This window comes from Rhodnius prolixus, unplaced genomic scaffold (assembly GCF_049639745.1).
Source record: "Rhodnius prolixus isolate KJV_2025 unplaced genomic scaffold, Rpr scaffold_3, whole genome shotgun sequence".
Taxonomy (NCBI): Eukaryota; Metazoa; Arthropoda; class Insecta; order Hemiptera; family Reduviidae; genus Rhodnius; species Rhodnius prolixus.
In genome coordinates this window covers 37,128,707-37,146,088 of record NW_027411603.1, presented here as the reverse complement: position 1 = coordinate 37,146,088, position 17,382 = coordinate 37,128,707, and the positions used below count along the sequence as shown (strand labels likewise).

Sequence of the window (17,382 nt, the reverse complement as noted above, 5' to 3'; positions counted from 1 at the left end):
ATACAAATTTTTTAGCAGTAAGTGCAACTTTGTTTTGTTTTTTAATTTATTTAAAAAGTTGCAATCTTGCGATTAAGAACACAATAATTAAATAAATATTAGTAAAATCTATTATACAAGAGTACTGACTACTACCCATTGGACATGATACCCATTTTGCTGGTCAGTACCGAAAGAGGCCTCGCAACGTGGAGGATTATCAGAAATGGTAGGAGAGGCGAGCTGTAATATACGATATGGGCAATGAGAAAGTGTAGTGTGGTATTTCTTATAAAGTTCCTAGGTGACAGGCTTGAGACTAAGCCACCGATTATTTTGTTGTAGTATTTTATATTTAATCAACATTATAACTTTTTAAAGTTTAAAATCAAACTTATGTGAACCTACGAACTACGTCCAGGAAAAGAGACTGACAATACAGAAATTTAAATGTACTAAACAAGTCATTGGTTCGGACCATATTAGATTATGTTTCTAGGCGTAGATTAATCGAAAACACAATTAAATACAAATAATTTTTGAACGAAACAAAATTGTACGATGAAAAATTACACCTCTTCAAACTGTAGATCATGTAGTCTAGTCCCTTACCCACTTACATTTAAGCGAACAAGATTTTAAGCATTTTTTGGTCGGTAAACTTCATTTTAGACGGTACAATAATTAAAAATAAATCTATACAAACGAGTCAAAAATTTAATAGTCTCTTATCTTCTCTTTTCTCAATTTCAACATTTTTCCAAGAAATATAATACAAAAATTACAACACACTATTACAATTAGAATTAGACAAATTCATTTGTGTACCTAAATTTATAGTAATATTAATGTTTAATTCCTATTAAAAAATGTATTTAATTCATCTTTGCCTGAGTTACGATTAAAATAAACCATTTTTTAATTTTTATTTTACCTGTAACTGTAACAAATATTTTTATACTTCATCTTAATATAAAATATTCAAATTTTACTTAAATATGAATAAATTTTCCATAAAGTGCAATAACTGAATAGAAAATGCCATTACAAGACTTAGAAGTAAACGATTCTTTTAGCTTACCAAACTCTTTCAAATATTCCTCTCGAAGGACTCTACCCCTCATAACTCTTTCAGGATCTTCTTCTACACTTAATTTTAAGCCAACGTAGAACTTATCCATCAAGCCGCGATCCGGAAAAATTGCTGGTGGTTCTTCCTATAATATTTTTTTTAAGTGATTAGAAATTAGTCACATATATTTTAGATTTATATATTGTTTTATTAGTTGTTATCCAGGTACTTCGGCAAATGGAAGATGTAGATCATTTGTCTGGATACTAGCATGATACTTCGAGAAGATCTAACTGCCAGCTTTGTCAATAATTAGGAGCAAAAATTAAAAAACGACTGGAATGGGTTATTTCTAACGATGAAATGTTCTGTACATGGAATATTAAACAATATGCATAGAATTAATTTATGTTTGTTTCAATTTTCATGGTTTTTGATCACGTTGATTTTCAACATTTATTGTTTGAAGACGTTAGAACGATTAAAAAGGCTTTTGTACATTTTAATACACAATATGTAAAAGATTCAGAAATATCTGAAGGCAAATGTTAAGTGTCAGAATGAATATCATATCCACCTTTGAAATTAGCTTTTATAATCGAACATGGATTCGGCTATTTGGCGGAATCCAACAAATTCAAATGAAACCTATATTTTCGTTTTCATTTTTATAATTTGTTACAGCTACAATCAGAAAAATACCTGTGATCTGGTGATTTCAATAAAGAAAGTTTTCTAAGTAATATCAATGTCTACGTCTAAGATGCAATCTGTTTTTTATAGGAAAGATTAGTTAACTAAAGTAAAGGTGAGTAACAAAGAATGTCTGATCAACAACATAAATTTAATTACATGCAAAGGGAAGAAAGATTATAGCCAGTTTTAATTGTCGTTATTTATTTATTTTTTGGCAAGCTTTCGATCTAGGGACTAGTTTATCTTCTGAACTGTTGAACATTGTTTTTGCAGAAACAGATAAAAGTTTACATTGATTTGATATAAATAACACAAAAATTAGTTTCCTTTTTAACAATTGTAATTTGTTTTACGTTGTTAAACTTGACAGTTGGCATATCTTCTATTCTGACCGCCTAGGCACTCAAATGTACATTGTAATCTGTTACTGTTAAAAAAATATATATATGTTCCACAACCCTAGCCTCCCTAGGATTTTTGATAGAACTTTTGATCTATCAAAAGCTAAACAAAAATAAATAAATAATGACTGAAACTGGTAATAATCTTTCTTCCCTTTGCATTAATGAATCAGTCTCCATAATAAACGAACAGTACTTAAATGAAAACTGTTACCATCTCATCATAAAACATCGATATACACCAATATGCTCCAAAAATTTTGACATCTGGATCCGTCAAATCAACTGAAACAATGAACTAATAATTTAAACAATATCTATACTCTTAAATGTTTCAACAACAAGGAAAATAATTACGGCGAACTATAATTATTTCAGATGTCCACTTAGGTAAATTATCTTTTATTTAATATCGTTGCATTATTCAAAAATATATATTTTACTTTTGTTTTCTTTTTTTTTTTTTTTATTAAACGTGTTAATTTCATTTTCAAACCTGATTAATCACCCAAAATGCTAGTTAATAATATATATTCTATGATTAAATAATAATGAAGGCATGACTCTTTTTTGTTGAAATAACGCCAAACATCATCAAAAATTGGTAGAGTTTTAATTACAAAAAAATCAGTGCTTAATTAAGTATTCTTGCTTCTTTTTTACCATTACTTTGCTTAAGTTTTTTTAACTTAGCTGGAAAACAATGAATTTTTAATGATATTCAACTAAAGCTTATATTTAATTTGCGAATACTTTCATTCAGTTTCATCAAATTCATGAAGCATGGGCAAGAAGAGCTAAAGTCAGCTAAAGCAAGGAGATAACTGATCGTCAAGTTTTGATTCAATATTATCTCATATTTACAGATGATATGAAGATATTTGAATCCAACTTCACAAAGTTAAGTTGTTTACTTACGGGAAGGTTTAGCTCCTTCATTAGATTGTAATTCCTCAATAAAATTCTGTTCTTCGGGAGATAGTGGCCAAGAATGATATAACAACGTCATTGATCCATAGAAGATGTATGTAGATGTATCTTCATTTTTTACTAAGAGAAAAAAAATAAGTGGATTGAACTTATTATATCATCCTAAGAGCAAGCTAATGTATTTTAACGAGATGTTTCGAATTTCATTCTTCATTCAACTATTCATTTTATTCAACCCTTCTTCAGTGTTTGGTTCAAATGTCATAAAAAAAATTTCGATACCTATCAGAATTAAGAAACAAAAGCATGATATATGGATTTTTATTAATTTATTTGAAAATGTACAACTGCCCAAGTAGATATGCTAATTAAAGAGACGTGAGAAGAGTCATCAGCCCATGGCGATTTTCCAAAAGGAATATTTAATTTAATCACTTCCATCGCCGTGGCAGTAATTGGGTGGGCAGCGCCGCTTCAATAGGGGTTATCGGAAAAGAGTAAGAGATGGGTTGACGAATTGAACTATTAAAATGACCCCACAGTTGGGAATAAAACGTTTTATAGCGAGATGATAGTAAATCCTGATGAATTATTCCGTTGAGGTTCTTATGTGTTATATTGGAAACCTAATATTAAGTTTAGTTATTCAGCGAGGAATTTTGGACTGCAATAACTGTAAACAGTTCATGTTGGCATGATTGGGTGGCCCCATACTTAGAGCCCGTAAGTCCATAAAGATTTTTAACAGAACGTTATGTTTCAGTACTTTGTTGGCTGAGTTAGTTTAGAACGTTTGCCAAGTGGTCGTGCTAGAGGACCACAAGTTTCTTTAGATCTAGAAGTTTAGGTCTTATTGCGGATTCCATCTCCAAGTAGAGTCTGATTTAGATAAAGTGGAGGACAAGTAGTTCTTCTAAGTTTAGAATTTCATATTTAGGCACTTATCATTTTTACTTTATGTTCCATTTTCAAAACAATTTTTCAGAGAGTTTACCTAAATGTTGTTGTAAGGTATGAGTGTATTATACTGGATCAGAGTGAATAGAGAGAATGGCACTAGAGATAAAAAAAAAAAATACAAATTTTTTAACTTATATATTTAACGTTTTTTTTTTCGTTTTAAGCCATACAAAGGCGATATTCTTCTAATTCTTAGAAGAATAAGCTTAATGAAGCTTAGTACAAATACTAAGCTTTAGTGAACTAACTTTGAAGTATTTCACTCTACAACAAATTGAATGAGATCAACCTTGTTAAACATTTTAGTAACACTAAAGGGTCTAACTTGAAATTTCCATCATAATCTGTCAACCAGTAAAATAAAAAAGCTCTCCAAACTAGGCAATGTGCAGGTCCACTTTTTCAGAATAGGAATTAAAAATACAGAAAATGTAATGTAACATATAACGTTAAATATTTCAGTAGGGTTTTAATCGGAGACACAATTAGCAAACTGAAATTCTCTTTTCCAAATCAGAGATTTTAACCTTTTGGTTTTGTTTTTTTCATGCTGTTAAAATTTAAGTGAAATAAGTAACTAACCAGATTTTTTTCGTCTATGAATGTAACAAGTTTGGCATTAACTAAATGAGACAGTTAAAATCTAATATTCTTAGCTTAAACTGATTATGATCTTATTATTTCGCTTACTGCCTAAAGATTGTAATAGAAGTACGGCTGGTAACATGACTTGTCCCACACCACTCACTTCCGCTAATATTTCATCGTCTTCTCCAGTCAATGTGACTAGAAAATTAACTTTATCATTGGAAAGTTTGACCAGTAAAGTAACTAACATTGTTTCTGCGATTTCAATAATAAATCTGAAAAAAATATAAGCAGCAATGAGTGACAACTTTTACTGAAATAACTCTGAAAATAAGTACAGACAGATTACAATAATGGTGATAAAGGTAGATTCTATAAAACTATGGCAGATCAGTTACCTAGACAACCATGGTTTAAGGGAACTGTCACTAATAAATGGGTTGTTACGACAATAAGCAGGCTGAGCGCGAACCACGCGGTGTGCGGATCGTATCTACACAGGATCAACAAAAGGTCCTCTCCTCTTTGCGTAGATTGCAATGAGGAGGAGGATTTCAAACATGTAATAATGATATGTTCACGTTATGTGGTAGAAAGGAAACGAATGTTTGACGATATATACAGGTATTTAGATGCACCATTTCGCTACGAAGACATTATATTCTCCACCAACATTTATGTGCTTAAGTCGATAGCAGAGCTAGCGAAGAAATATGAATATATTTAAAAGTTATAGCCGATTAGAATGAATAGAAGAAAATGATTAGAGAAGAATTACGTGATTTTAATTTTGCTTAAGCTATAAGGATGGCAGGAGCACAGAGTGCTGCTCCATCCATTAGCAGTAGTTTATGTAAATAGCAGTATATAGTAGAATGATGAATGTGTGAAGCGAATGTATTTGTAGGTAAGAATGGATAGTGAGTGATATTCTAGTGATAAGCACCTAGACGATGCTGGCTGTATATGGGAAAACAGAACTCTGGCTTTCGAGCAAACATTTTGCTGTTAAAAAATAATTCATAATTCAAACTATAAAAAAAAAAATGAAGTTGGTACAGGGATATTATTAATCTTTTGGGACTACCAATTAACATAAACGTAATATCTTACTAAAAACAGATTTTTCGAATTTATAAATAAATCCAACTTTATGGAAAGCTTGGGAAGAAAAGGAACATTATCCCTATACATAAAAGAATTTTAGAACTGACCATACATATTAATTAATGAAACATTTTGAGATTGATTAATACAATAGATGGGTATATTTTAACGTAGACTGTATTACCTCGTTTAGCCTAGATTTTAGACTTTTCTAGGATGTAAATGTAGCACTAAATCGTAAATCGTAATTGTGCATATTCGAAAATCTTTTTTCTCTTAGTACTGTTCTCAACGCTCAAATAAACAAATTTTCTCCTAACTTCAAATTATTGAGTTACATTAGTTCTTATCACTTTAAAAAGAATATACATAACCCCTATTACAGAAGTAAATTTAAATAGAATGTACGGGGAAAATATTTCAAGTAAAAGTGTAGATTTTTGTTTTACAAAGTTTAAATAAAATCGCTGGAGCCATTTGCGAGTAAATCTTAAAATCCAGATAATTCTATCCGATTAGTCGATTTTTTATCAAATTTGGAAATTCAATCTGATATTTGATTCTTACTAATATTATACACATGGCAAGCCAGTGCAATCAGGTTTTCCAGGGACGATGAATTAGCTCAATAAGTTTAAAGAAAAATATAGAAAACTGAAAAATTTATTCTGTAAAATAGAACTTCTAAACATTAGAGGCATCCTAAGCTAAATATCAAATTTGAACTTTTCGCAACTTTTCATTGTTAACTTACGGTGGACACATTTTCACGAAATAAATATACAAATTTTCAAAAATCACTTTTCAGGATTTAGATAAAGGCATACCTTCATTTTACTTGCACAACTTATTTTAGCCAAAATAAATTAATCTGTTATGTATTTATTGACCATAAAAGTATTTATAGGTTATTTATGTAATTTATTAGTGCGTTTGTAAATAAAAAAAGAAATTATCAAATCATTTAACTATATTTATGCTGACGCTAGATTTTGTAAGCATGTTAATGTAGGTTATAAAAATAATACTGAAGATATGTTCGAGAAGTTATTGGCTATTGTTTGGAAGCAATGAACGAAACAATAAAAAATTAATGATTACTAATAGCAAAAATTTTCACAACAAAATAGGATTGAGCAAATTTTAGTAATTTCAAATTGTAGAGTACAATTAAATTTTACCAGATCCTAAACTAAGAAATAAAAACAGGTTTACTTAGTTTATATAGTATAGTATCTTTCTTCCGAGGAGCACAAATACTACAATCGTACTTCTGCTTGACATTTCGACAGAATCGTTCATATATTACGATTTTTCGTTTATGAGTGACTTATTCATATAACCCAAACAATAAACCCGGAACATAGACCACATTTATTCACACTAAGTGCACCACAAACCAACTATAAGCACAGTAAACTTGTTATGATTGCAATTCTTCTTACATAGTAATGAGGTAAAGGGAAAGAGGTAAAACTACTTTATTTCTTTATTCAGATAATTCGTTGATTCTTACAAATGAAACGGGCATTTAAAAAAAATAAAATAAATAAGAAAATAAATCCGATATCTGCCAGTGGCAACTTCGTTGTTATTAAAAGAAAAATAATTAGAAAAACCGTTCTCAGGCGAGCTTAAGGTCCTGAAACGTCTTATTCTAAAGGTGTCTTGGATGAGAGATAGCCAATACCCTTCAATAACATTTTCTTACATTAAGGTATTAAATAAAATTTAAGAGCGAGATCGGGAATCAAATTCAGTTACATAAAACAACCTTGGCTTTGAGCAGATCAAATGTAACAGCCCAGTAGTAGCCTTAAAAGAAAAATGAATTGAACAGTTGAAAATCGAACAAATTTTTAAAATTAACCTTCCAATAAGATTCTTATTATTTGGTACGTAATATTCGGAAACGACATCTATATTTAAATTGTAATTCTGTTCTTCATTATGATCACATTTGCCTGTTCGCATCAAAGTGCATTCATGAGGTAAATCTTCTTTGCTTTTACCAAGGATTCTCAACCTCCATGGAATCTGATTATTCTTTATTTTCGTAACCTGACTGTCTGTATGTCCATGAGCAACCACTACATATCCAAGCTAAAAAAAAACCAAAAAAAAAACATTATCAAATTATTAGTCATTTCTATGATTAGCACAAAGTCAAGATTTGCTGGAGAAAAAAAAAATTCTTATTTCTGGTTAGCAATTTTTTAAATCGGATTATGGTATTTAATTAAATCTCCTTGAAGCGTTAGAGGTGACCGAATTGGAAAATGAATTAGGTATTACAGTAATTAGGTATTACAGTTTTAACTTAGTTTTAAACAACATATTGCTGAAAGGTTACCTATTTCTAAAGCCTATGACTTCGGTATGGAGATAACAAACATATACCATTTACATCAAAAGTATTTAACAGTGTGAGCAGAGCTATGGTCCTTAAGTGTGGGGCGGCAGCAGATAATGATGTTCAAAAATTAACGCGTTTCTTTATTAAAAAGAATGTTCACTGCTTGCCAAAGAACAACCCAAATTATATGTTTTATATAGACCTATCCCTCTTTTCTTATAAACGTTCAAAATAAATTTAAAATATATTTAATTGTATTTTGATAATAGATATACCAAATTAGTAGCAAAAGAAATAGTCGGTAAAAATATATTTTGGTTTAAAGACTTAAAAGAGCTACTGCAGATTTTCAATATTACTGTTGACTGGAATAAATTGTTCAATTCTGCAACTGTAAAGTCAATTATAGAAAAGGTTTCTCAAACAACTGCATAATAAATATCTCACTTTAGCCTGTAATACCAATATCTAATGTATAAAAGCCTAAAGGTACAGTCAACAATCTATAAGCTATATTAATCTATTGTCTTCATGTAAAGCTAAATGGATTTTAAAATTGAGAAAGGAGTTGTTGAATTTAAATTGTAAGCCAAATAAAGATAATGACGTAACTGCTCAATGTGCAAAAGTAATGAGTCTGAAAACACGAATCATTTTTTGGTTACTTGTAAAATTTTTACTGAATAATATGGTTAAATATAAAATACCTGACTTAAATTTGAAGGAATAGATTTGCTATACCCACTAGGACTGCTCTGAAATGATTTTTTTTTAAATATTTTTTTTTTTTTCAAATAAAAGTTATCTATTACACGAAATTGGAATTTTAATCCGTACACTTGGATCCAAAAGAGATTTTCAAACGTAATATAACGTTTGAGCCTCATGCGATTTTTCTATTTTTAAAGTTACGTCACACATCCATAAACTGAAGACAATGTACCTAAATCAATCTATTTATACTAAGAAGAACTTTCATTTCTGGAAAATAAACTCTATCTAAAAACTGGCAAGGTTGCTCTTTCTTTTACTAGAAGTAGGTGAAAGAACAATATTATTTAAGAATATCTGATTAAAGGAACATATTTAAAAATCTGTAAAACTGTGGAATTAATTTATTGTGAAATCCCTCTCATTTGCGGACATTTTCTCTCTTTTGGCAGAATTACTTCTAAATGATCAAAGCAACGTTAACAAATCGGAAGTAACATAAACTATAAAAGTATTTAATTGACTAGAAATTTCAAAAATCATACAATTTTATTTTCTTAATAATAAAACATAAATTTTCGTATCATCCTATAAATAAATTACCTTGTTTGCAGCGAGATAAAACGTATAATTAGGATCATAATTAGTGTAGATGAGTTCTTCAGCATCAAGATCGTACACAACAAGTACTACTCTGGTTAAGCTGCAAGTAAGACCGAAACTGCATGGCACAGGCTGAAAAATGTTCATGTTACGCATATTTAGTCAAATCGAAAAAAATAAAAATGCTACCTCAAAATATAAATAATGCAAAAACTTACCACTATGCTATGTACATTAAAGTGAAATCTTGCAATTATAGCCCATTTTATTGTTGGAATGATATCTGTAATTCCTTTACAATCTCGGTACACATTATTAGTAATTGTATCACGTTTACATGGATACATATTTGCTATTGCTTTGTCGAATTCAAGTATGGATCTGTTAAATAAATTTGGTTATTGCTTAGATGATTTTCCTTTTACAGGAGCCTTTTACAGCTCACTTAACTGTACAGGTGATGTTTGTGTCAAGAAAATTGAGTCCAGAGGCCAGGATTAATTTTAGAAGTTGCTTGAAATTGGAGAAGAGTATTCGGAGGCCGGCAACATGCTCCAGGCGTCAACATCCTTAAGTGTAGACAATCATTAAAATAATTACAATAATAATAATGAAATAAAGGAAGAAATAAAAAATCCGGAAGAAAACTCTTCATTCATGCTCATACTTCTAATTTTAAATACATGCTATGAAACGAATCTTAATGAGCGAAACTTCCATTTCCTTTAGGCTTGAAGGCTAAGCCTAGCCAAATGTTCGAAAAAACATTCCTTTTATCACTTATAATTGAGTTTAAAATAACAACTTTGATTAAAAAATATCAAACTTCCAAAATCAATTTTCTATATAAAGAAATATGTTTCAAAAATGTTCTATATTGTTAACGCGATTATCTCAGATTAATGAAACAAATATATATATATATATATATATTATTGTGGTTTAAATATTTATTTAGTTTTAAAAAAGTATTAAAATAATTTTATTTTTTTTTTTAAATTTCTTAATCTCAAGTAGCGATAACTTACTTTAATAACTTGATACAATTTTCAGGGCGGTGAAACAACCAATTAGCATCTATCTCTTTTCTGTACAAAAAAAAATTATTTTAAGGTAATAAGAATGGAAATAAAAGATTATAATTTTCTGTTATATTGACAGATAACGAGAAATAAAATGTTTACATTAATGCGCTAGATTTTGGATAGACATGTACATCGTCATAAATACGACATTTAGAACTCGCAAATCAACTGCCACAGTGATCCACATTTTAATAAATTGATCTTCCAAAGATCTGTCGTGGCTCGTGAGCTCTGAATATGTGTGTGTTATATACACTTATAGAAATACATGAAGACGTAGGCGGAAGAAAGCTTAGTTAGTGATGAACTTCATTTTGCCATTGGATACCATAAACCAACATCTTTCTTTATCTATGATATAGATGTTGGCCTGAGAATTGGGGAGTTGGTATGAATATTGCTAGTGTTAAAAGTCAGAGCTCATGCAAGGCCAGATCCTCGGTGTAACTTACTAAAATTCGAATTTGAAGAACATTATTATTTATCTAGATAAAAATACATACTAACCCGTCTTCGCCGTCAGCGAGTTTCCTCTTTAACCTTCTCTTAGGTTTGTTTTTCTTTTTATTAGAGCCCTCGAAAATTTTCCGTGTTGCATTAGAACGGTAAATACTTTTAGGATTTACGTACAACAATTCCTCCTTCAACCCACACTTTTGAAGCAGGCTCACATGTCTCCTGATGTCTCCAACGAACTGCCCATACTGGCTTAAAAATTGGTCACCAAACTAAAATCATAAAACATCTTAAATTAATAGTAAACTAGCAATAAATATTAAAACCAAATTTTGATGATCAAAGACTTCAAAACTAAAAAGTTTATTTTTATTTTTAATTTAGGCGCATCCTTTTAAGTTTTCAGTATATTTCTTCGGATAGGCTTTCCGTTCAAAAAAAAAAACATCACCGAACAGAATGCTCCTAGGTAAGAGGAATTCTTAGAGAAACTGCTAGACTTGAGTCTAAAACTTCCCACCTTAAATCCCGTTACAAATTAAAACCAAAAAAACTTTACTCCTAAACTTTTGGGTATAGTCTTTTACACAGCCAAATTTGAGCCAATGCATTAACACAAATGTTGACGCTTTAAAAATGTGTGAAGGGAATTAGGCTCTCCAAGAGTTTTCTGGAAAGGCCTTCAATATCCGCTCAACCCGACTATTTGGCTGATCGAAAGAAGATTTGGAGGAACATTACTTCGCATTGCCTCTTGAGGAAGCTTCTACATTGTAATGGACTACCTGCGGAACTACTGAGTAGAAAGTCAGGCCTGGGAGACGACAAACTGTTCCATCTCGTTGGAAAATGTACACACTGCGATCACAAAAGTATCTTACAAAAGTATATTAGTGCCTGAAGAGGCATTAAAGATAGAGGTCCCAATTATAGATTAGATTAAATGTTAATGTATACGAAGTTCAAAGTAGCAGTCAGTGTTTAGATCTTGATAAAGAGACTCTTTACTTATTTAGTGTCAGTGGTACTTAAAATAGCTCAATTAAACTAAAAACGTATTGTGTGTTACAAGTGATAGCTCTAAAAAAAATATAAGCGTTTTTGCTTTGAACTTTGCTAATTCATACAATACAATATCCGGCTAAAGTAAATAACTTCATTTAAGACACTTTAAATACATATATTTTATTAAAATCTCATTTTATATTTGAGAAGTAAGAGAAATTGATTAAAAATAAAAAATCATTCAATGATCTAAACAATAAATGTGTTAAATCATTCAATTTTTACCTGGTCATCTAAAAAAAGTATCCTGAATCGCATTATAGTTATAGCAATTTCACTGTCTTCAACGTTTTCGAAAATCATTTTCATTACTTTATCTTCCAACACCTATAACAACACTTGGAATCATTATTTAAGCTAGACTTATCTACTATTTTTCTTTGATCAACCAATTATTTTTTTTTAAATAAAAGTGCATTTTAATTTTAAAAGATAGTCAGCCATTTATAATCTAAATAATTTCATCAAATTATGATTTGAAATGTAGCTAAATCATAAGAAGATATTACAAATGTTTAAGAAATAATTTACAAGAAAAGAAAAAAAATATATATAAATCTGAACATAATTATATTATACTATTTTTAATATTTATTATAATTAAATTTTCTGCCCCTTCTATAATTGGTAGATGTTAGCAGACGTTAAGCCCCGCCTGAAAAAATAGGCGATAATTTTACTTTACTTAAATTTAAATTATTATTTACGGGTATCAAGTTACTGAGTCAAGTTTCTCTTTTTGTAAAATTCAGAATATTTACACCATCAAAAAGTATTCTTCCTTGTATCATATCATTTGCTGGACACGAGTAACGTCTCAAACACCATGGCAGAAAACAACTTTTAAATCTTTCTAAAGTATAGCCATGTAACCCTTCTGAGTCGTAGGCTGCAGCTATCAACAATGAGAATCTATCAGCCATCTCCTCTAGAATGGTAAAAGAATATTATTAAATATATTATATTACTAGAAACTATAATATAAACTAGAAAATTTGCAATTGTTTACTAACTGTATATTTTTGTCACCGTAGCTAGAATTCATCTAAAGTTTGACTTCTAGTTTCAAATAAATAATGTAAGGGAAGCGATTTTCTTAGTTAGTTCAGAATGACAATTTTGACGAAGTCAGTGGTACAATGTTTCGACTTAAAGATGAGCTTCGGCGATCAGAACCAGTAGGAGGCTAAAAAGCTGAGAGTTGTGGTTAGAATCGGCAGAATGATGGCAAACACTACAGAGGCCTAACTTCAGTAAGTACTGTAGCAGATGTATGCGGTTCTGCTGTGCCCCTCAAACAACTGAGACCGTTGGCTGAGAGACAGACCCGGTGAAGTTTGATTATTATCATATCCAGTTCGTTAGTAGACATGCATATTTTAGATCGTGACTTCGCCGGATGGAAAAAAGGCTTGTACTACCCGGGGATACTGGATGATGCAACTCAAATATTAGTCGGAGGTGCGCAGGAGAGCCTGCTCTTGCATATATTTAGATCAACAAAATGATAGTTAGGGAAGATATCTACAATCGTGTATCGCATTAAGTCCAGGAGATTCTCTGGGCAAAGGAGAGTAACAGGATCAGGACAGAGAGATGAGACGAGACACCCCTGTAGGGTGTAGCAAGGACATGATCTGAAGTAATCAACGGTACCAGGCCAGTGTTCCGCAATTGAGAGACTATTCTGATGAGTAGTCTCATTGCATAAACACTGCACGTAGTATTTTACCGCATAAGGGCATAAAAGCATTTCAATAGCGCGATTACAAAAAAAATTATGAGAGCTAGGTTCAAATTCAGGCATTGTATCCTTAGATTTTTTCAGCTAATTTTCCGGTACTTTGTAGAGCGAGAGAATACGTCCCTTGTTTTGCAGTGCACTGAAAAAGCTTCAAGATATCATTAACCTCAACAAAAAAAAACTGCATAAGCGAATCCTGCCCCAGCCCTCTTCTTGTTGCATAAAGCACTGCCGACTTCTCAGGATAAAGAAAATCAAAGTATAGTCAGTAGACCAATACCTTGCCAATCTTGTGCATTGTTACTGAAATTATTCTGGTCTTCGTATATTGAATTTTATCGTATATCGAATCAAAAATAATAATAGATATATATGAACTCTGTTATTTACAGCAACTGGGTTAATTTATTTATTTTGTCGCACTGATATAGATTATTCATTAATAATTTTTTAACGGTTTAAGTTAAGAATCTATTGTCCAAATTTTAAAAGATGATTTTTTTTATTAAATTAAAAGTTAAAATGAATATTATAAAGAAGATTACTTTTATCCTCATTCCAGAATAAATCACCTCAAGATAAACAATTAAAAAAGAATAATTAATTACAAAATAATAATACAAACCTCCAATAACTTGATACGACTGGGTTTCTGGTAAACAATATTGCTGAACGAATTCTTTATTACCCACCATAAAAGGAGTGTCAGAATGTATTTGAACATAATATGGAAAAACCATTTTAAAAAAAAATCTGCAGGCTTGTAATCTACGTAAATGATATAAAAACTTATTTTATTTACTTATCTGAAACATAAATGCATCCATATAAATAATATAACGAAAAAATACACACCCTGGTCCCAAATCAAGGCGGTGAGTTTTAGTGGCAGCAGTCCGTAAACTGAACAAAGGCTTCCCTTGGTCAGGATTAGACCATGAGAAATGTTCGCACAACAAATAACCTGCAGGAAGTACTCTTCTCGGATTAAATACAGACATGGTGATGAAAATATTTTTGCAATATAGTGAATCTGAGCCTGAAACTTCGTTAAAAAAAAAATACAAAAAAGACAAATGACTAAAAATAATTTTAAATTTTAATACAGAACTCAAAAGTAAGTAATTTAATATTACCATTTGCTAGATAAAGGTGAAAAACGATGAAAGATTAGAATATAGAGCAGAATAACTCATTTCAGCTTTAGTAAGTTCTTTATCACAAATCGAGAGTAAACAAGAGAAACTGGGTTGGTAAAATACCATTCAGAAATCTCTTATCTGAAGGCATTTACCCTATAGATATATTAGGCATGTAAGGTGAAAGTAATTACCGAAAAAGTTCTATAATTAATAACACATTTTCATGCTTAAAAATTATAGTTAAAGAATAAGGAAAATAAAAATTAGAAAAAAAAATTAAGAAGAAATAATTTCTCCATCCAAGTTATTTTTAAGCATCGCCGTTCCATGGAGAACAGGACCACTGGAGAAATTGGACTAGCAACGTCACGAACTATATATATATCAAGAAGAAATATAAAATCACAAAATTATTTCAGTAAAAAGGCACTTCTTTCTGATGGTATATTTTGTTAATAACCACGTCTCCTATTGTCACCTAAACCCAGTTTTTAATAAACCTAGCTACATTTAAATCACTGGTTACCTAGGTAACAGAACATAGAAAAGGATACATAAATAAAAACATTGATTAGGATATGAACGTGCTTTCTTGAAAGCGTCCGGATCAGTTCTAATTGATCCCAGATTAATTGGAATAGGTGACCAGTCATTTGAGAGTGGTTGTCCAGTTAACTCGATACTATAAGCCGCGTGCCTAAAATATGACGGTCTGTAATAGATATCCATTCGCCTGTAACAATGAATCCCAATTGCAATGCTACAACACTCAAATTAGAAAAAATAATAAATAAATAAATTTGTATTGTTATATATTAGGGTAGACATATTAAAAAAGCTTCCTTCCTTGAGTATTAATGAATGAATTATAATTTCAGTACCTTTTTCTTTAGTAGAAATTTATTTTTTATTTACTGAATGTTTTTATTCTTTCGTTGTAGCCGCAAGCAACAACAGTTAAGTATCTCTCAAATAGAATTGTTCTCCAAATGTGTTTAGTTTAGTTTATTTTTATTTTTTATTAGAAATATATTTATTTTATAGTTCAAAAAGCACTAATATTGTTCTCCACACTCTTTTTCTGTCCCATACTCTTTATTAGTAAAAATAATCTTATTTCGACAAGTATTTATACAAAACGTTTCCTACTTTTCAGTATTAGACAAATTTTCTGGTCTAACATGATCGTCGGTTGCATATAATAACATTTAATAATAAATAAAAAAGAAATGTAGGCTACAAAGAATTAGGAATGAATTCAAAAATAAAAATTATGAACTGATCAAAATGAAAATGGTCTTCTTTAAACATAAATTATTAAACCGTTATAATAGAAGAAATCTATATTTCCAAGATTTTTTTTTTAGCAATATTTTGCAAGATTTAAATACTTGGATGGTACCGTTTAGGTAGTCCTTAACTCATCAAGACTCGCCAAATCCACAATCTGAATCACTTAAGTGACGGAATTTTCGCTACAAAAAGAACTGTATCTTCTTTTTCCTCAAGGATGCACACAATGTCTAGTAAATTCAGTCCCCTCTAACTTTTTATAAACCGAACAATACTAATTGCACCCCTTCTGCCATTAAACAGCGAATCAAATTTAAAATATTTATAAAAAGGATGACTCTCTCTCACCCATTCATTCTCAAGAAAAAGGAGTAGTTAGTGGTTAGTGTAATCGCCACTAAGCTCTGATTAGAGAACTTGAGATAGCCTCATTGAGAAAATTGCTCTTGAACTCTTAATGAGCAATACACTTAGCTTACTGAATCCCAAAGTATTTGGAGGTTTCACACTGGTCCAGAAGCTCAATGCTTATACTTGGATTTCAATTTTAAATCCACGACTCTCCTTTCTTGACTGTTTATATCCTAGACTTTTCTAGTTCAAAAGTCATCTTGATATTAGTGGTGAAGGCCTGCACCATTCTAATCAATTCTTGCAGTTTTTCAGAGGATGAAGAGTGTAGTTTTGCCACGTCCTTAGAATACGACTAGATTGTAAGGTTATTATTATTAATGTTATTGTCGGACATCAACCAAAGAGCAAGCTTTAAAAAAACAGTTTTAAATAACACATTTTTCTTTTATCTCAAATGAATTTGTACTAAAATGTAAAAAAAGAACCACTTAATAGTACGGAACCCAAGAAACCAAGTTTAAAGCAGTTGATTTTTATTCTATTACTAGTTCCATGAATAACTTAACATTTCCCATTATAACTTACCAAATACCCTTCACAATTTTATCGAAATCTAATATCGTTGGTAATATCGGTAAAGGTTTTCTGGGGCCCTAAAAAAAAATACAGGAGTACTGAAAAATAATAATTGCAGGTAATTATCAGTATTATTTTCGAAAAGATAATAAATTACTCACCGGATCGAGTTCATTGTATTCTTCCACTCTTCTTTTAAGAGGAATATACATTATAATTTCTCGTTTTACTGAGCCAGGCATATCTAAGTACATAAAATATAGA

The 17,382-nt window shown here is 30.5% G+C and overlaps 1 protein-coding gene across 3 annotated transcripts in view; it reads right to left on the bottom strand.

The window, feature by feature from the left end:
- Window positions 1–17,382, bottom strand: part of LOC141452432 (uncharacterized) — a 32,527-nt gene that overhangs the window by 1,975 nt on the left and 13,170 nt on the right. For 2 of the 3 annotated variants that reach the window (XM_074124575.1, XM_074124576.1), the window contains 16 exons: window positions 17,280–17,362; window positions 17,128–17,195; window positions 15,450–15,628; window positions 14,609–14,792; window positions 14,379–14,521; window positions 12,771–12,937; window positions 12,235–12,336; window positions 10,996–11,216; window positions 10,432–10,491; window positions 9,622–9,784; window positions 9,404–9,535; window positions 7,604–7,836; window positions 4,729–4,901; window positions 3,067–3,198; window positions 2,363–2,433; window positions 1,061–1,196 (listed from right to left, as the gene is read on the bottom strand). In XM_074124575.1, coding sequence (XP_073980676.1) covers window positions 1,061–1,196; window positions 2,363–2,433; window positions 3,067–3,198; window positions 4,729–4,901; window positions 7,604–7,836; window positions 9,404–9,535; window positions 9,622–9,784; window positions 10,432–10,491; window positions 10,996–11,216; window positions 12,235–12,336; window positions 12,771–12,937; window positions 14,379–14,521; window positions 14,609–14,792; window positions 15,450–15,628; window positions 17,128–17,195; window positions 17,280–17,362 — 2,247 coding nt within the window. The remainder of the gene's footprint in view (window positions 1–1,060; window positions 1,197–2,362; window positions 2,434–3,066; window positions 3,199–4,728; window positions 4,902–7,603; window positions 7,837–9,403; window positions 9,536–9,621; window positions 9,785–10,431; window positions 10,492–10,995; window positions 11,217–12,234; window positions 12,337–12,770; window positions 12,938–14,378; window positions 14,522–14,608; window positions 14,793–15,449; window positions 15,629–17,127; window positions 17,196–17,279; window positions 17,363–17,382) is intronic. The other variant, XR_012457408.1, reaches the window with a different exon arrangement.